Source organism: Perca fluviatilis, chromosome 20 (genome assembly GCF_010015445.1).
Source record: "Perca fluviatilis chromosome 20, GENO_Pfluv_1.0, whole genome shotgun sequence".
Lineage (NCBI taxonomy): Eukaryota > Metazoa > Chordata > Actinopteri > Perciformes > Percidae > Perca > Perca fluviatilis.
In genome coordinates, this window is record NC_053131.1 from 35,973,306 (window position 1) to 35,991,793 (window position 18,488).

The following is an 18,488-nucleotide window of genomic DNA, read 5'->3' on the forward strand; positions in this document are numbered from 1 at the left end:
ATCATCAACATAGCAGCTTATTATTAACTTTTCAACAGTTGTGTAGATTGTTTGTTAACAGGAGAGTTTCTCTGCAGTTATTCTGAAGGAAACTCGGGAAGACAAATGTAGTTGCATATTATGAGGACGAATCTGTTCTGTTGGGTAATCAGGTAAAAATATCCAAAAGTAAAAAGAAGGTGACGTCTAACTTCATCATCCAGCGAGAGTCAAATGTAGTTTGTATCTTTTTTTTATGCCTTTACTTGTTAACGAGAGCCTAAACTTGAAAGGAGAGAGAGAGGGGGAACGACACCAGCAAAGGGCCACAGGTTTTAGCCGAACCTTTGGCCACCGTGCTGACGATTAAAGCCCTACACATGGGCGCCCGCTCCACCAGGTGAGCCACCCAGGCGCCCTGCAGTTTGTATCTTTATCATTTTAGTAGACCAGGTTCATATTGTGCGGTTTTGCAGTGTACGGTACATTCATTGAGAGTTAACTATGGCCAACCATGGGATTAATCTCGGTTAGAAATGTTAATGTCAACTGACAGCCTTAATTTCTACATGAGTTTAGACTGAGACCAGGTTCAGACTGAGACCAGGTTCAGACTGAGACCAGATTCATTTCCTGGGATTGTTCGGTGTATGTGACAATTATTGAGAGGTAACTATGTACAATCACACAATTAATCTTGATCAAATTTTTAAATGACTAAAAGCCCAAATTTCTACACAAGTTCAGACTGCGACCAGGATTAAAGTGAGACCAGGTTGGGTGCCTGGGTGGTCTAGTGGTAGAGTGCGCCTCTCTCCCCATCCATGTCTAAGCTGTCAATAAAGGCCTAAATGCCAAAAAATAAGTGAGACCAGTTTCAGAGAAAGACCAGTCCTTCTCCATCCTTTATCCTTTATTCTCCATCCTCCATCCGCCAAAGATGGAACAACTGAAAAACTTCCAATTTACGCGAGATTTAAAGAGAGAGATATTAAATAAATCAGTCACAGTCTCCTGCAGAACTGAGTTGTGTGTTACATTGATATGATTGACTGAAAAAGCAATCCCGCCATATCAAGACACAACACACTTCCTGTCTCGGAAGGAAAGAAGGGCGGAGTGGGGCAGTCTGTTTGAAGAGATACAGTGGAGGACAAACCAGGAGACAAACTGAGAGAGGAGAAAAGGAGAAACAAGGAAAACACAAAACAGAAGTAAGAGAGCGACTGTGGAAACTGAAGGAGAAAATACGCATTTGAAGAAGTTTGAGAAACATCACAGGAAAAACTAAAAGTGAAGAAGAACGAATCAGACGGTAAGAAAATTAATTTCAGATTTGTGTCTTTTGAAAATTAAAGTGGTAAGGCTCATCAGACAGGAAGCTTCCTCATTCAATTTTCATATGCGTTTTTCCGTATCTGTCTTCCTAAAAATTCTTCATGCACAGAAACCTTGCACACTGAGTCCGATGCATATTAATTAATTTGTTGCGAAAGATTTTGCAAAAAACAATACAAAATGTGACGCTGCTGTCGCTCTGCCTCTCTCGCTCTGCCTCTCTCGCTCTGCCTCTCTCGCTCTGCCTCTCTCGCTCTGCCTCTCTCGCTTTCTCCCTCACTTCATCCCTCACTTCTCTCCATTGGCAGTAATGGGATTTCGCTGGCTGTCCTCTCTGCCTGCATCTTCTTGCATTTGGCACCCCAGCTACCTGAAAGAGTTGTGCTGCCCTCTCTCTCTGTCTTCATCACTACACTGTTGTTCTTCTTTTTGTCTGTGTTCTCATATTGCCCTCTTCTATTCTCTTCATCATAATCCTACTGGATATTGCCGTCCGACCTGTTGACCGCAGACTATCTGACTTATGAAATGATACCTTGCACTCTGCAAGCGTCTTTCTGTGGTGCATTTCTGGATCGGCTCATACCTTTTCCTTGTCAAAATACATCAAAATGTTTGCTATGGATGCGTACATTTCGGACTCAGTGTGGAAGGACCCTTATGTTTAAAGAGGAGGTTTGGTTCAGGTTTAGATAACATTAGAGGGAAACACATATGGACAGGGGAAAAGTGTTTTACGAGCGAAAGTGATGGTGGACATGAACATGAACTTGCGTTATCCTCTTGGGCAGAAGACATTGTTGATTAAAAGGGTTAAAGGGGTGATAGAATGCAAAACCGATCTTACCTTGTCATAGTTAAATGATGACAGATTGGAGGGTAACTAGGACATACATAGAACCTCAAAATCCCATTGAGTAATGTTAGAACAACACTAGTTACAGTGAAAGTGTAAATTGTTTTTATTTTGTCTGGGCTGTTTTAGCTGCAGTGGCTCGCGCCTGGGCATGTCTGGGCATGTAACAGAGTCTGTGTTTGTGTGTGTGCGCTGTAAATGTAAATGGACTGTTTTTATATAGCGCTTTTCTAGTCTTAACGACTACTCAGAGCGCTTGAATATAGAACTGAGGTCCGTTCCAGGTAGGAGGGTTACCAAACTCTGAGTCTAACCCTAATTTCTGAGTTGATTTACCCTGAGATGGGAAACTCAGAGTTTTTGGTTCCAGAACAGCTGATTTGAGTTGGTTCAATCAACTCGGAGTATGTTCACTCAGGGTTACGGGCGTGCACAAAAGGCAGTATGAATGGAGCCATGATTCTACGATTCACCATGGCAACAACCACAAACGGGTCGGCGGAAATACTCATGCTCACAAACAGCGAGTTTGAACATGCATTTCGTTAAAAAAGCAAGACAGCTGCTGCTGCTGCTGCAAAAGAGAGAGAATTGGTGTGGGAGAAAATTGCTGCTCGAGTCAATGCGTACACATTAACAGTGTATTAATTTCATATTTAATCACAGTTAACTTATAATATTACTGGTGAAAACTGTAATTGTATTACACCTATAACTTTATTCAGGTGCAATCCTGCGGGCGAAAAAGTAAACTATACTAATCCCATTCTGAGGCTGCAGCACCATGATCATTAACAGAACTATAATGTATAATGATGTATTTCTTTTTAATGGCTCTACTGTCCAGGGAACACTACAAAAACGTTTAAAAAACGTTTCAGAGCGAGTCACACTTTTCTGACGGCTCTGCATACAGTGGCTTTACTACAGTAGGCTATGATCCGCTATTGTTTCAAAGAAAACTGCCATTTGCAAAAACCGTAATGCGATACAAAGAATCTGCTGGGATGTTAAAGCCTTTCAACGATGGTTGATGTTAGTGATATGAGGACGGATAAGGTATCTACATATCTATAGACTGTGATAAAAAATACCTCTCAAATCGGTTATGTGGAAATGAAAATACATCTATAGTCGGGACTCAATACCGACGTAAACTCTCTGTGAATTAATACAGCTTTTTCATCAACAGGATCGTCGACAAAAGGTGTGTGTGTGTGTGTGTGTGTGTGTGTTTTGAAATATGAGACCTGCTGTATCGTCTCCAATGTATTGTGTATGCGGTTCCTCATCAGCCAGCGCGCAGCTCATCTAAATATTCATGAGCATACCATATTTGGAAGAAAAGCTGTCGTTCCAAATAGGGCCAAAACACAGGGATGCATAAGAGCCTAAAAAAATATCAACCAGGCCATTTTCAGCCCAACCAATGTTACATACCCCATTAGGAGACCATAAGGAGCAGTGTGAAATACCCTATATAATCATTCTATCACCCCTTTAATGTTACACGTCAGTTGTGTGAAAATGGTTTGGATTTCACAAAAGCAACGAGAAGCAGATTCATTATACCAGTTTGCAAAATATGTTGGCGGTTGGTGTCAGCAGAACGGGAAATAAAACTAATCTTTTCCATCACCTGAACAAGTAGACCTTTCAGTGACGACACTGACTATGAAATCGCGGACTCATGTTGGCTCAAGTCCAGTTAAAAGTATTAACATTAGTTCAACTGCTTTTAACAATCAACCATTTCGTCTTTTGCGGCCATAGCTCCATATGAAAAACATTCAAAAAAGAGCATAAATATATATAATGCTATTTCTTATTGTATATGGAAAGACACTTGTTTACACCTGCACTACTCTGGCCATTGAAGCTGATTCTGATACTGTTCCAGTAAAGCTCCTTCTCTTCCTGCTCTCAGATACACACTGAGTACAGCACACAGGGTGATCAGAGAGATGCTCCACCTGGACATGTATCACCTGTTGGCACTGTTGCTGCTGTGCAGCTCGGGTAGGACTCTGCTTTAAAGATGATGTGTTATTATTCAAATATTTGTGTTGATCTATAAATCAGAGGACAAACTGCTCTCACACACACAGACAGAAAAAAGACGAAAAGGGAAAATCAACCAACAATAATACAATAAATCCTCCATGCATTGTGAAGTTAGCCACAGATGCAGTAGGTCTAGACGCTATCATTTTTAAAGACTCAACATTTCCAGTAATTGCCCCAAGAGCAAGCATTTAATGTGACAGTGGTGTGGAAAAACTCCCTTTTAGGGAGAATCCTCAGTTCTTGTTGTTCTTTCTAGCAGTCCTGCATTTAAATTGAACTGCTAGAAATTGAGGGCAAGAGGTGATGGATTTTATACATCACTACTAGTTGTCACTACTCAGAGCTATAGGAATAGATGGCTCAGTAGAGCTGTGACTATCTGTCAGCCTGGCTACAGTGCTGAAAAGAAACCTTGGGTTGTTCTTATTTTCTTCTTTTAGTGATGAGGAATAGTCTGATCTGGCATTTCTGAGGGCATTTCATTTATGTTTTTGAGACTTGTGTTCTGTGTATACACGTGTTCATCACATCCTTAGTGAACTGATAAATTGCTCCAGAGTGAGTTCATTAAGGTGTTTCTGAGCTGCTAGAAGATTCTTTACAAAACAACCTGAGAGAGTTTGTTCTGTCCACAGATGTGATCCAATCACACTCCTTTATACTGATGTTTACCTTCTGATTTTCTCCTCAGAACTCCGGGCTGAAGGAGAACACACCTCAACAGGTACACAGAGACAGAATGGAGAAATAAAGAATTACTAAAGAAGAATCAGCATTTACAGTTTCATCTTTTCTTAATTAAGTTCACTTTGTTCAGAGTCTGATGTCAGGTTGGTGGGAGGAGCCAGTCGCTGTGCAGGAACACTGGAGCTGAAACATAAAGGAGAATGGAGACCAGTCAGTGGCAATGGCTGGACCCTGAAGACAGCAGCTGCTTCCTGCAGAGAGTTGGACTGTGGCTCTGCTGTTTCTGTAGAAGAGAGAAAAGAGTCCTCATTCAGATCTGTGTGGTGGATCAGGTCTAACTGTGTCGAGTCTGGATCTGCTCTGAGGGAGTGTGCATCATCATCATATTCCTCTTCCTCCATCCTCTATCTCACCTACTCAGGTAAGCAGATCAGTGACATCATCTGTGACATCATCTATGACAGTAATGTACCCAGGTTGACACACACACAGCAGCTAGAATGGCCGCAGACTGTCTCCAGCAGCCATGACGGAGTCTGATGAGCTGCTGCCTCAGTAATCAGCTGCTGAATGTATGAAAGCGCCCATATTATACTCACTTTAACGTTCATAACTGTATTTTAAGGTTGGACCAGAATAGGTTTACATGGCTTAATTTTCAAAAAACACCATATTTTTGTTGTACTGCACAGCTCTCTCTCACTGCTGTAGATCCTCTTTTCACCTGGTTTCTGTTTTAGCTACAGAGTGAGACCTCTTTTCTTCTTCTGTACTATCTTTGATTACACTCGCACATGCTCAGTAGCTCAGATGTAGATCATGTCAGCTAGCTCCATAGACAGTAAAAGAAAGGCTGTTTCTCCAACTTCAGTCAGTTCCAAGGCAGGATCAGCTGGGAGACTTCTTCTAAACCAGGGCGCACATGGAAGTAGTTCTTCTGGAGATTATGGTGAACTTGTGTGTGTTGTAGCATTGCTTTGCTATTGAGAACGAGCTAGCATGCTAATGCTCACGCTAACGCTACGAGCTAACGGTTGCGGTTAGCAGTGCCGATTTTGAACAGCTCACCCAGAGACTGAAGGCAGGACACATTCAGAAACCGTGGATGGATGGATTTATTTCAAAGTTCGTATGCATGTGTAAGCACCAGAGACACAAAATAACACCCCAAATTCCATAAAAAGTGTTTTTTTCATAATATGGGCACTTTAAGAGATATATTTGTAGATATGAAACATGTCTGCTGCTTCAGGAATCCCCTGGTCCAACCAGCATCCATCCTGAAAGGATACATTCTTCAGCTTCACAGCTTTCTGAGCCACTGGCTATCACCAGCAGGTTCTTTGGTTGTCACCATAACAGGCACCAACGACCTACTGGCCCCAACTTTGAGCAGCTCAGCAGGGATCGTTTGTATCTCCACTCCCACATGGCGTCTTTCACCCTGGGAAACTCCTTCAAAGGAGAGTCCAGCCCCTATCACTTTTAGAGTTTATAAATAATTTTCTAAACAGGTTTCTAATATGGGTTACAGATGTTTTCAAGAAAAATAAGAGAGTAAACAGGTTTTCGCTTGTCTGTGTGGAATACCAAACACCACACTCCCCTGTGAAACCAGGGTAAAGAAACTAAAGACATCCGGGGCTCTGGAACTTAGGATTGTTGCAGCTCAACAGTAACTTGTGTCGGCCGGAGAACGAGGTGCTGGTGACAGCGGGGCCACTGATTGGACTAGGAAATGTGTGGTCATGTGGACAAGTTACAGGGCAGCGAAGAGTCAATGGAGCAGGGCAGTGGAGCCACCAGGATGAGGCGTCTGTAGCCATGTCGACCAGTTCCGCTTTCACGGCCTCCACGGTTCCCCGGGAAGATGGCCAGGTAGAGCCACACAAAGCACTGCTGAGTGCTGTGGATGCTTGCTGGTCAACTGTAGTTCAGCCTCTCCAGAGTTCAGGTTGGCTTTTAACTGGAGTACTAGCCATCAGGCTAGTTGACTGAAGGCTGGAAGCCCTGGCCTTCTCAGTGTCTTCAGCACAGGGGCTGGAACTTGGGGCAATAGAAGCTCTGGAAGTGGGAGCTACAGAGGCTGTGGAAGTGGGAGCTACAGAGGCTCTGGAACTGAGGGCTGTGGTGCAATTTCCGGAAACACTATGTTGTGATATGATGAGACTCAGAGAAATCTTAGACAACATCAGGTCATTCATAGATCACAGGTCAGGGGACGAGAAGATTCAGCTAGTCTCTAACAACCAAACCTCTTCATAGGCCTGTAGCGATGCGTCAATGATGTCGACGCGTCAAAGTCAAAATTACGTCAACGTCATATTGTTTGCGTCAACGCTTTGCCACAGCTCGCCACACACACACGTGGGATAACAAAACATTGCAGAATGGAGGAGGAAACAGCAACCTCCTCACATAATTCCCATCAAAGCCCTGCAAAAAGCCCCAATAAAATAAAAAGTCCTACAAGAAACAGCTCGCCCTAAATCATCGAAGGTATGGGAATACTTCAAATTCAGTCACAAACGTAAAGGCGGCGCTGTTTGCCAAATGGAGTTGGCATACCACACCAGCACAACAGCAATGTGGGAGCATCTGAAACGGAGGCACCCCAATGTCACTCGTGAAGGATACAATTGTCTAGTGTGTTGTGTAGCTTGAGCTCTGCGCACTTCAGTGGTGCTAACTAACTATCTTAGCTCTCCGTGCAATTTGTTCGTGCTAGGTTAGTAGCTAACGTTAATGTTAGCTAGCTACTGGCACCTAGACAGCTGTGTTTATCTAACGTTAGTTATCATCTAATGTTGAATCGTAGGTATCTTACGGCTGCAGAACACAGCTATCTATAGTAGCTAACGTTAGCTGTGTATAACAGTAAAATATTTTTTTTATTTTGTGTAAAGCAGAATATTTTTTGCTTTGCAAAACTGTTTAATAAAGTATATTATTAAGATTTCTTTGGTAGTTATTTGAGATACATTATGGTTTTTATTAATCGAGCAACAGAAAAATAATCGTTATATTAATCGTTCAATTAGTTGTTAGATTAGTTGACTAATCGATCAAATAATTGCCCAATAAATCGTTTAATAAATACTCGTTTTCCCCCTGCCCTACCTCTTCATGTATAATTGTTTTTCTCTACAGATTTAAGGAGTCTACGTAGGCAGCTACATGATAAAGGAATGTTTTGTTTCAGGACTGTCTCCTTCTGGAGGTCGGTGGGCCAACCACATTTTAGCATACTTCCCAGAGAGAGAGAGAGGCTGAACTAGGCTTTAGTATCTGTGTTTACAGCACCTGCAATATCTTTGTTAACCTTAAAGTTTCAGCTAAACGTAGCGCCTCCAGCATGAGTTTAAATACACCTTCAGGAAGAAAAGAACTTCAGAGAGTTGGGACAGTTGGGTCATCAAGGTCTCCCAAACATTCTTCACGTATGTGAAATGAGTTGTGCTCCTTCTGAGTTTTTCCTTAACAACAGGGCAACATAGGCACATGAAGTTGGGGCAACAGAAGAACAGGAACTTGGAACAGGGGGCAGGAATCGGCCTGGCCAATTGTGCACTAATTTCTAAACAGTAGCTCCTTTCCAATACCTAGGCCTTTTACATTTTTGGGGATCGTTTTCTAAACAGATTTATATTCTGGATAAAAGATCCTGTGTAGTACCTGAGCAGAAGGAACAGATTAATTATGCAGAAGACGATGTCATGTTATTGTTTGAAAACACGATGAAAGTGTTAAAAATGGAAAACAATTGTTAGAGTGTATTAAATGTAAATGTTACTTTTAATCGTAACGTTGCTAGGCCTGACAAGTTCACAATGTTTGTGTTTGTCTGTGTTTTCAGACCTCCTTCTTCAGCCCAACATCTCTGTGTCCTCCATGGACGGGGTCTCTGAGGCCCAGCAGCAGGGGTTCCAGGTGTTCAGGGGCTCCACCTTCAACATCAGCTGCTCCATCCAGCCACAGTACCCAGGAGGCTCCTTCCAGCTCACCTTCACCTCCTCCAACTCAACACACAACTCCACCCAGCCAGCTGTCAATCACTCCGCCCACTTCCTGTTTCCTGCTGCAGAGCCCGCCCACCAAGGAACATACAGCTGTGTTTATCATCTCTATGTTTTCTCTCATAACTTCTCCTCTGAGAGCTGTCTGCTCTCTCTCACCGTCTCAGGTAAGAAGACTGTTTACAGGTTTGGAGAAGATGATTGGTCCAAACTGAGTGAAAATGATCAGCTAAGCACATGTTTCTGATGCTGTGATGTCATTGTGTTGCACATGTCATAAAGTAACCAAACTTATACAAAGTATATGAATGGCAACAGCAAACAAACTGAAGGATAGAGCATGTTTGGTTACCAGATTAACTCTGGTTCTCTGAGAGGGAGATATGTTCCACCCCCAAAGTGCAGGACGACCAACACCCCAAAGTCCAATCAGTTTTATTTCTACAGATTATTCTGAGGACTTTATCATCTATTATAGTCTCTGTCCTCAGAGCCTCAATTCAGATAAAGATAAACCCCACAAAAGAGATATGTAACAGGAGATGTTTGACTAATGATGTTGTGTGATGGGATGACTGTGCATGTGATCCATCAGATCCACCGGATCCATCAACAGATCCATCAGATCCATCAGATACACCAAAATCCATCATCAGGTCCATCAGATCCATCATCAGATCCATCATCAGATCCATCATCAGATCTGTCAGATCCATCAGATCCATCAGAGCCTTCAGAACCACCAGATCCATCATCAGATCCATCAGATCCAACATCTGATCGATCAGATTCATCAGATCCACCTACTCGAAGGCCTTTTATCATCGGAGTGGTTGTGTTCTCGCTGACTCTGCTGTTGGTGATCACTGCTCTTTACTTCTACTGTAAGGTACGGACACACACCTGTCGTTTAGAACAATGACTTAAATGAAGCAGTCAGTCTGTTTGTTGAACTGAAGAGAAGAGTGATTCAGGAAGACACATCTGTGTGTTGTCATGTCTCTCCAGGCCAGCAGGGGGCAGAAGCCAGACAGACAGAACATTGAGCTGTGTGAAAATAACCTGGGTGTTCCTGAAGCTGGAGGAGGGCTGACTGACGGAGGGAGCAGAGTAGCACCTCCTCATCTCACATCCAGAAAGTTTTAAAACACATATTCCATTAAAATAAGAAGGCAGAAATTATTATATAACATATTTAATCTCAGCTGTAAACCCACTAGTTCCTACTAAAAGCGTAAAAACACCTCAGAAATATAAAGTTTATTTTATGCATTAGACTTTAAAGCAGGAATACCGAAATCCAAGAAGCCAGCACAATACAAACTGACCAAAGACACACCGACCCAGGCCGATTGGGAACGATGCTGGACAATTAATGTTAAATATTAAATTAAAATAATCTTTGACATATATACTCTCAATTCTGTATCATAATACTCGGTGTGCAAATTAAATTTGTTGACATTTGAACAATTGAATAACGCCTACGGAGAATAGAGGGCGTCGCCACTATAAACGTTAACAAAGGTCAGAATGATGCTGCCTCATGGACATGTTAAAAATCAGAGGTGGTTTTTACACCAATTTTGTGCTTATTTCTTAAGAATTTAGCTTATTTGTGTACTTCAGCAATTCAAGCATTTACTTAATTTTGTAAGAAAGTTTTATTATATTTCTGTAATTAAGAATGTTAATACTTTTGCACTTAAAGGATTTTAATTGAAAAACTCTCATGATTATGAATACATGAATTGTAGCAGAAGCCTTCAGAGATCATAAAGATGATTAATAATTAGAGGTTTATTCTATGTGGGAGGATGTCTGCTCACAGCAAGTTAAAGGCAATATTACAACATTTTTATATAAAAAACTAAACCCAGAGAAATGTAGTACTAGTACTACTTTAACTTTAAATTTAAGTACTGTGGTGGAAGTTTTCCGTGAAGCAGCAGAGTTTAGTAAATATCAATGATCTTAATGAAAACGAATAAAAGACTGTTTAAGAATTAAACTAAAGTTTGGTCTTTGAGTATTTATTAACATTTGCAAATGGAGAAATACAGTTTCACAAGTACCGCAGCATGTCTGAAAAAGTCTTTCTAACCTAAAGTCTAAACATCCACACATCATATAGTGAAAACCTCTGTTAAGCCACCCCTCTAAATGTATCTTCTAGCATGGCCATAGTTGATCACCTTCCCCTCTGCTCTTTGTTCCTAACATTAGCCTAAACAACAGTTTATCTCAACAGACAGAAACCTACGTAGTTCTCACTGTCGTAAACAGTCATCGGCCTTCTCCACTTCTGAGGAGCTTCACTGTAATAAATTTCATGTTAGTTTAACTTGGAAATGCAAGTTCCCCTGCTGCCTTGAAAATCGAAGTTCGCTCAACTTGAAGACTGCCTTTGCTTCAACTTAGAAATTAAAGTTAATAATGTTGATGTAACTACAGCGTTCTAGTTTTGTTAAAGTTGTTCTTTTAGTTGATTTAACTTTTATTACTTGGTTTAACTTCATGCTTTAAGTTAAAACAAATCATTTATTTTCTTTAATAATGCCAGAAACCTTCCTTGCCTAATATAACAGACATACTTTTCTGCTTTATTTCAACTCACAGTTTCAAGTTTAAACAACATAACCACATTTATAGCAGAGATAGCATGGGTGCTTGGGTGGGGCCACCCCAGGGTCCCATGCAAAATAGGGGCCTCTCTGCTGATCTTGGATCACTTGACATAAAATGACTGCTAGTTAAATAACACGCTGCAACACATAATTCTGTAATACTCCAGCTCTTCTTATCAAACGTAACAGTCACTTAACTCATGGTTACAAATGTAAACCAGCACAACAATGACAATTACCAGGCAACAAACCACTACATTCTAAACACACGTTTAATAAACAGAATTCATAAAGTTACATTTGTATTTTGGACAAACTGCAAACTTTTTAGCAAATTTTAACACAACTCTATTTACCGCCTTGCATCATGGGAATTGGCCAGCCAATGAACCAATTGCACCTGACTGCAGTACGCAGCTAAATGTGGGCGGAGCTAAACATTTGACTTTTGAAAAGAACTTTCCATTTCAATTTGAGAATAGTGAAATTCACAAGTTGTTGACAGGTACTGCCTCTGCCATCACTTATCAGCGGTGTATAATTAATTTATTGTGTCCATGCTTTAACTTTGCCGTGGAAGAAGACAGGTTATTTTAAACTTGAAAGGCAACTCTTTTGTGTTGCAACAAACACACACGCTTTTTTTTCAACTGATAACTTAACTTACATACCCAAGTTCAATCAACACATACATTTTTTTAAATAGTCAACCCAATTATTAAATGCAAGTTTAACTTTCAAAACTCATAAAGTTGAGTTCAAAATCCACAACTTGTATAAGCTTGTTCAGTTAAAAATAAGAAATAAGTGGACATAACTAAATGGATCTGTAATATTTTACAGTGTTCATGCTAGTAAAACTAAATAACTCTACTAGGCTATAGTTCATGGTTGTAGCTGTTCCCCTCTCTGGTGCTTTAAAAGTCTACAGGAAGGAGCAGGATTATGTGGAGGTTTAAAACAATCTTTAAACGAATGGTTAATATCATTCATAGATATATACACTAGATGTCGCCTTGAGGTTCTAAACATACGTCAAAACCGCCGCCATCTTGGAACAGGGGTCCGAAGTTTTCCCGCATTCAGATCAACAGTAAAGATGCCGGACTTTTGTACTGCTTAATGATGTTCGATAGAGGAAATGAAAAGAACAAACAGCAATGGATAACATTTAACAGGTGACAATGGGTTTTATGATATATATATATATATATATATATATATATATATATATATATATATACATATGTGTATATATATATATATGTGTATATATATATATATACATATATGGGGTTAGGGTTAGGGTTAGAACAAATGGTTAAAATAAAATTTGCCACCACAGTACGTTCAGATGTTTGCTGGAGGTTGATTAAGATCTGTAATAAATGTTTCTATATTACCTGTTCAGAGAAATAAAACCTCTTTAATAAACTGTGAAACCGAGAATGAGCTGATTTTAATTTGTATTCTCCCATCATGCAACACTGTGGGGACATCCACTAAATGTAATCATTTCATTAAAACTATTTCAAATTAAAAGAAAACATCTGGTGTCTGAATTATTCTGTTTTTATCTGTTTAAATAGTTATTATCAGTGTTGGGAGTAACGGTGTTACTAACGGCGTTACTTTTCAGTAACGGAGTAATCTACTACAATTTGGTTGAATGAAGCGCGAGCTGTCAGGCTTTGGCTTCACATCAGCTGTCTGGAGGAGGGCGGGATGACACTGTAGCAAACGCGATGCTGATTGGCTGGGGCGGATGCCTTGCTCACGCTTTCTCACTGCACACTCTGACTACCACTAAACACAAGACAGCGACAATAGCGACGAGCCAGGGACATTCAACGGTAGCGTTCTTGAACTGGAGTACTGGCACTACTTCTCGCTCATTGAAATTAAAGGCAAAAATGTTTATGTAACATGCACGCTATGCCCAGGAAAAATAACGTCACAGATACTTTGCTGAGTAACTAATTACTTTTACAATGTGGTAACTGAGTTACTAACTCAAATACTTTTTGGGAGAAGTAATTTGTAACTGTAACTAATTACTTTTTTAAAGTAAGATGACCAAAACTGGTTATTATCAAAGTAGAGAAGAACATCATCAACATAGCAGCTTATTCTTAACTTTTCAACAGTCGTGTAGATTGTTTGTTAACAGGAGAGTTTCTCTGCAGTTATTCTGAAGGAAACTCAGGAAGACAAATGTAGTTTCAGATTATAAGAACGAATCTGTTCTGTTGGGTAATCAGGTAAAAATATCCAAAAGTAAAAAGGTGACGTCTAACTTCATCATCCAGCGAGAGTCAAATGCAGTTTGTATCTTTCTCATTTACAGTTTTTTTCGATTGCTAAACGACAGTGGGCACAACTGGAGTCACATGTGCAAAACTCTAACTACAGTCTGCACTACCTACAGTCACCTGAGCTAAACAGTTCACATCACCTGCAAAACTCATTCAAAGCAACACAACTCTTAACACACGTCTCAAACAGTATGCACAGGCCTCACTGAGATAACACACACACACACACACACACACACGCACACACACACACACACACACACTGAGATAACACACACACACACACACACACACACACACACACACACACACACACACACACACACACACACACACACACTGTCACTCAGAACACACTGAGGGTAAAAACACTAGCATCAAACACCAATACAGAAATTACAAACTTTCTCATCTTTACAGTTTGAACAATTTGAGTGACTTGACACTACTCAACAGTTTATTTAAGGAAAAAATATAGATTGTATAGCATACCAATTTTTACATAAGGTAAACAAGAAGGAATGAAAATCAGCAGTTTTCTTCAATAAAGTATTTTGTCTCTAGTAATTTATGGAATTACTGGGAAAAAAACTAAAGGTACATAACAGTACCAAAGAATAGTGTGACTAATCCTGCCTCTCTCCAGCATCATGTGGCAGGTTCTCTTCATCACATTGGATGTCTTCATCATCTCTAAATACAAATGAATGTGGTGTTTCTGTTGCTTTCACCTCCATTACTTTCTGAAAAACAGTAAGAACACAGTTTTACTATAGTAAAGATATAGTGTTTTTCACTTTTTTTTATAGCTGTGTACATAACCTCAGACATCTTACCTGGACATGTTGGTATCTTTGCTCTTTTACCAGTTTCTCTCAAACAGTACAGTGTATGATTGTTTCATTCTTATTTGGTGTTTGTATACAAAAAAAGACTTTCTGAGCTTTCTCTGTATAAATACCATATATGTTCACTAACTAGTCTAAAACAAGACACCTGCTTAGGCTTTCAGCTAAAATTGCAATCAGCAGTGTTTGATAGGCACCAGACTGAAATCTATTCTGTTCTGAATGTGTGGTTAACAGTTCTGACAGCAGTGTGTTGGCATTTGAACAAAGTGCTGTAAATCTACAGTGTTGTGCACGTTGTGTTTAAAGTCATGGGATAAGTGTGTAGAGTTTTGAAAACTGTGTTCAAGCAATGAAAAATGAACTAGAGTTTGGTCCACATGAACTGCTGCTGTGCAGACTGTAGTTAGAGTTTTGCACATGTGACTCCAGTTGTGCCCACTGTCGTTTAGCAATCGAAAAAAACTGTAATTTAATTCATAAGCGCGTTTGATCCTTTTCTCCCATTTCTGAGACCAGGTCCAGACAGAGACCAGGTTCAGACTAAGACCTGGTTCAGACTGAGACCAGCTTCAGACTAAAACCTGGTTCAGACTGACACCAGGTCCAGACTGAGACAGAGATCTGTATTGCAAGACAAATCTTATCTTATTGTGGAGGGTCGTCGGTTCAAGTCCCGTATGGACCAATAACAGGCTGTAGACTGGTAGCTGGAGAGATGCCAGTTCCCCTCCTGGGCACTCCTGAGGCGCCCTTGAGCAAGGCACCAAACCCCCAACTGCTTGGGGCTCCTTTAATGTTCAGCACCCTAACTCTGACATCTTAGTGCACGTAGAGATCCTGTTTCTGTGTGCGTTTCTCTGTATGTTGGTGTGTGTGTGTGAGTGTTTGTGTTGTGTGTGTGTGTGTGTGAGTGTGTATTTGTGTGTGTGTGTGTGTGTGTGTGTGTGTGTGTGTGTGTGTGTATCTGTGTGTGTGTGTGTGTGTATGTGCGTGCGTGCGTGTGCGTGAGTGAGTGTGTAGCTGCGTGTTTGTGTGTCTCTGTGTGTGTGTGTGTGTGTGTCAGTCTGTCTGTGTGTGTGTCTGTCTGTGCGTGCGTGTGTGTGTGTGTATCTGTGTGTGTGTGTGTGTGTGGCGTCGTGTGCGTGAGTGTGTAGCTGTGTGTGTGTGTGTGTGCGTGCGTGAGTGTGTAGCTGTGTGTGTGTGTGTGCGCCTGTGTGTGTGTCTGTGTGTGTGTGTATATGTATGTGTGTGCGTGTGTATCTGTGTGTGTGCGTGTGTGTGTGCGTGTGCGTGGAGTGTGTCTGTCTGTGTCTGTGTGTCTGTCTGTCTGTGTGTGTGTGTGTGTGTGTTTGTCTGTGTGTGTGTGTGTGTGTGTGTGTGTGTGTGTGTGTGCGTGTGTGTGTGTGTCTTTGTGTCTGTGTGTGTGTGTGTGTGTGTCTTTGTGTCTGTCGTTGTGTGTGTGTGTGTGTGTGTCTTTGTGTCTGTCGGTGTGTGTGTGTGTGTGTCTTTGTGTCTGTCGGTGTGTGTGTGTGTGTCTTTGTGTCTGTCGGTGTGTGTGTGTGTGTGTGTGTGTCTTTGTGTGTCTGTCGGTGTGTGTGTGTGTGTGTGTCTTTGTGTCTGTCGGTGTGTGTGTGTGTCTTTGTGTCTGTCGGTGTGTGTGTGTGTGTCTTTGTGTCTGTCGGTGTGCGTGTGTGTGTGTGTCTTTGTGTCTGTCGGTGTGTGTGGTGCGTGTGTGTGTGTGTGTGTGTGTGTGCGTGTGTGTGTGTGTGTCTTTGTGTCTGTCGGTGTGTGTGTGTGTGTGTCTTTGTGTCTGTCGGTGTGTGTGTGTGTGTGTGTCTTTGTGTCTGTCGGTGTGTGTGTGTGTGTGTGTGTGTGTGTGTCTGTGTCTTTGTGTCTGTCGGTGTGTGTGTGTCTGTCGGTGTGTGTGTGTGTGTGTGTGTGTGTGTGTGTGTGTGTGTGTGTGTGTGTGTGTGTGTGTACTTCAAACTGGTGTGTAAAGCCCAAAGTTTCAGCGGTCCGAACCGGCTTCACTCCAACCGCTTAGCACGGCAGCGTAGTCCTCACAGATCCACCGGAGGTTAGAACCCCGACACAGAGACAGAGGAAGGGGACTCACATCTGGCCTAATGAAGCACATCTGGCAGCACCAGAGCATCCTGTAGCTGAAACGTGGTGACTATAGACTAGTTATATCTAATAAATCAACACAGTGTGAATATGTAACTTTTTCATCATGGAAGACTGAATGAAAGGAACCTCTTTGGTCAGGCAGGTCCCTTTCACCAGGCTAATGTCAACACACCTTTCTTTCAATATATTCAGACTTTTATTCAATATATTTTTTTTTTTTTTTTTTTTTTTTTTTTTTTTTTTTTTTTTTTTTTTTTTTTTTTTTTTTTTTTTTTTTTTTTTTTTTTTTTTTTTTTTTTTTTTTTTTTTTTTTTTTTTTTTTTTTTTTTTTTTTTTTTTTTTTTTTTTTTTTTTTTTTTTTTTTTTTTTTTTTTTTTTTTTTTTTTTTTTTTTTTTTTTTTTTTTTTTTTTCAGTTTCATTCAAATACTATTCAATATATTCAGACTTTCATTCAATATATTCAGACTTGTATTCAATATATTCAGACTTTTATTCAATATATTCAGACTTTTTAATAATTCAATATATTCAGACTTTTATTCAATATATTCAGACTTTTATTCAATATATTCAGACTTGTATTCAATATATTCAAGGTTCATTCAAAATATTCAGACTTTCATTCAATATATTCAGACTTTTATTCAATATATTCAGACTTTCATTCAATATATTCAGACTTTCATTCAATATATTCAGACTTTCATTCAATATATTCAGACTTTTATATATTCAGACTTGTATTCAATATATTCAGACTTTTATTCAATATATTCAGACTTTTATTCAATATATTCAGACTTTCATTCAATATATTCAGACTTTTATTCAATATATTCAGACTTTCATTCAATATATTCAGACTTTCATTCAATATATTCAGACTTTTATTCAATATATTCAGACTTGTATTCAATATATTCAGACTTTTATTCAATATATTCAGACTTTTATTCAATATATTCAGACTTGTATTCAATATATTCAGACTTTTATTCAATATATTCAGACTTTTATTCAATATATTCAGACTTTTATTCAATATATTCAGACTTTTATTCAATATATTCAGACTTTACATGTATATATAATAATTTCCTAAACGGCATGCATCTATATATATATATATATGAAATGTTATATGTTTTATGAAATGTTTGACACTGAATATTTTCTGGGACCCCCCAGTGATAATGTGTGAAACCAGACCCCCCCCCCCTCAGAGGTTTAGAGTAGTCGGCTCCACGGCCTGAAGTTTGTGGCTTAGTATTATTATTAGTATTAGTATTTGACACATATCTCGAAACATTATTTAGAAGTTTTTTAGGCTTTTTGGTGCTTTTTTCCGGAGGAGAGACCATAGGGAGAGACGCACGAGCTCCTCTTCTGTGCTCCACGTCATCCAGGGGAAGGTGAGAGTTTAGCCTAGGCTACACACCTTTTTTTGGGCAAGTTTTTTCCAAAATTCTTTTGAAAAAATGTCAGGCTTTCCCCACGTTATTTCTGACGGCTCAGTTTTTGATACTTTTTTAATGTTTTTGACGCATTTCAAAAAATATTTTTTTCGCTTTTTTAAGACATTATTTTGAAGTTTTTTACACTTTGGGCTTTTGGTAACCAG

General features: G+C 40.0%; 1 protein-coding gene across 1 annotated transcript in view; it reads left to right on the plus strand.

Moving 5' to 3' along the window:
- The window catches only part of LOC120548630 (soluble scavenger receptor cysteine-rich domain-containing protein SSC5D-like), a 54,819-nt gene extending 44,002 nt beyond the window's left edge, over positions 1-10,817 (plus strand). The window contains exon 8 of the mRNA XM_039784961.1: positions 9,952-10,817. Coding sequence (XP_039640895.1) covers positions 9,952-10,089 — 138 coding nt within the window. The 3' untranslated portion in view covers positions 10,090-10,817. The remainder of the gene's footprint in view (positions 1-9,951) is intronic.
- The last annotated feature ends 7,671 nt before the right edge of the window (positions 10,818-18,488 follow it).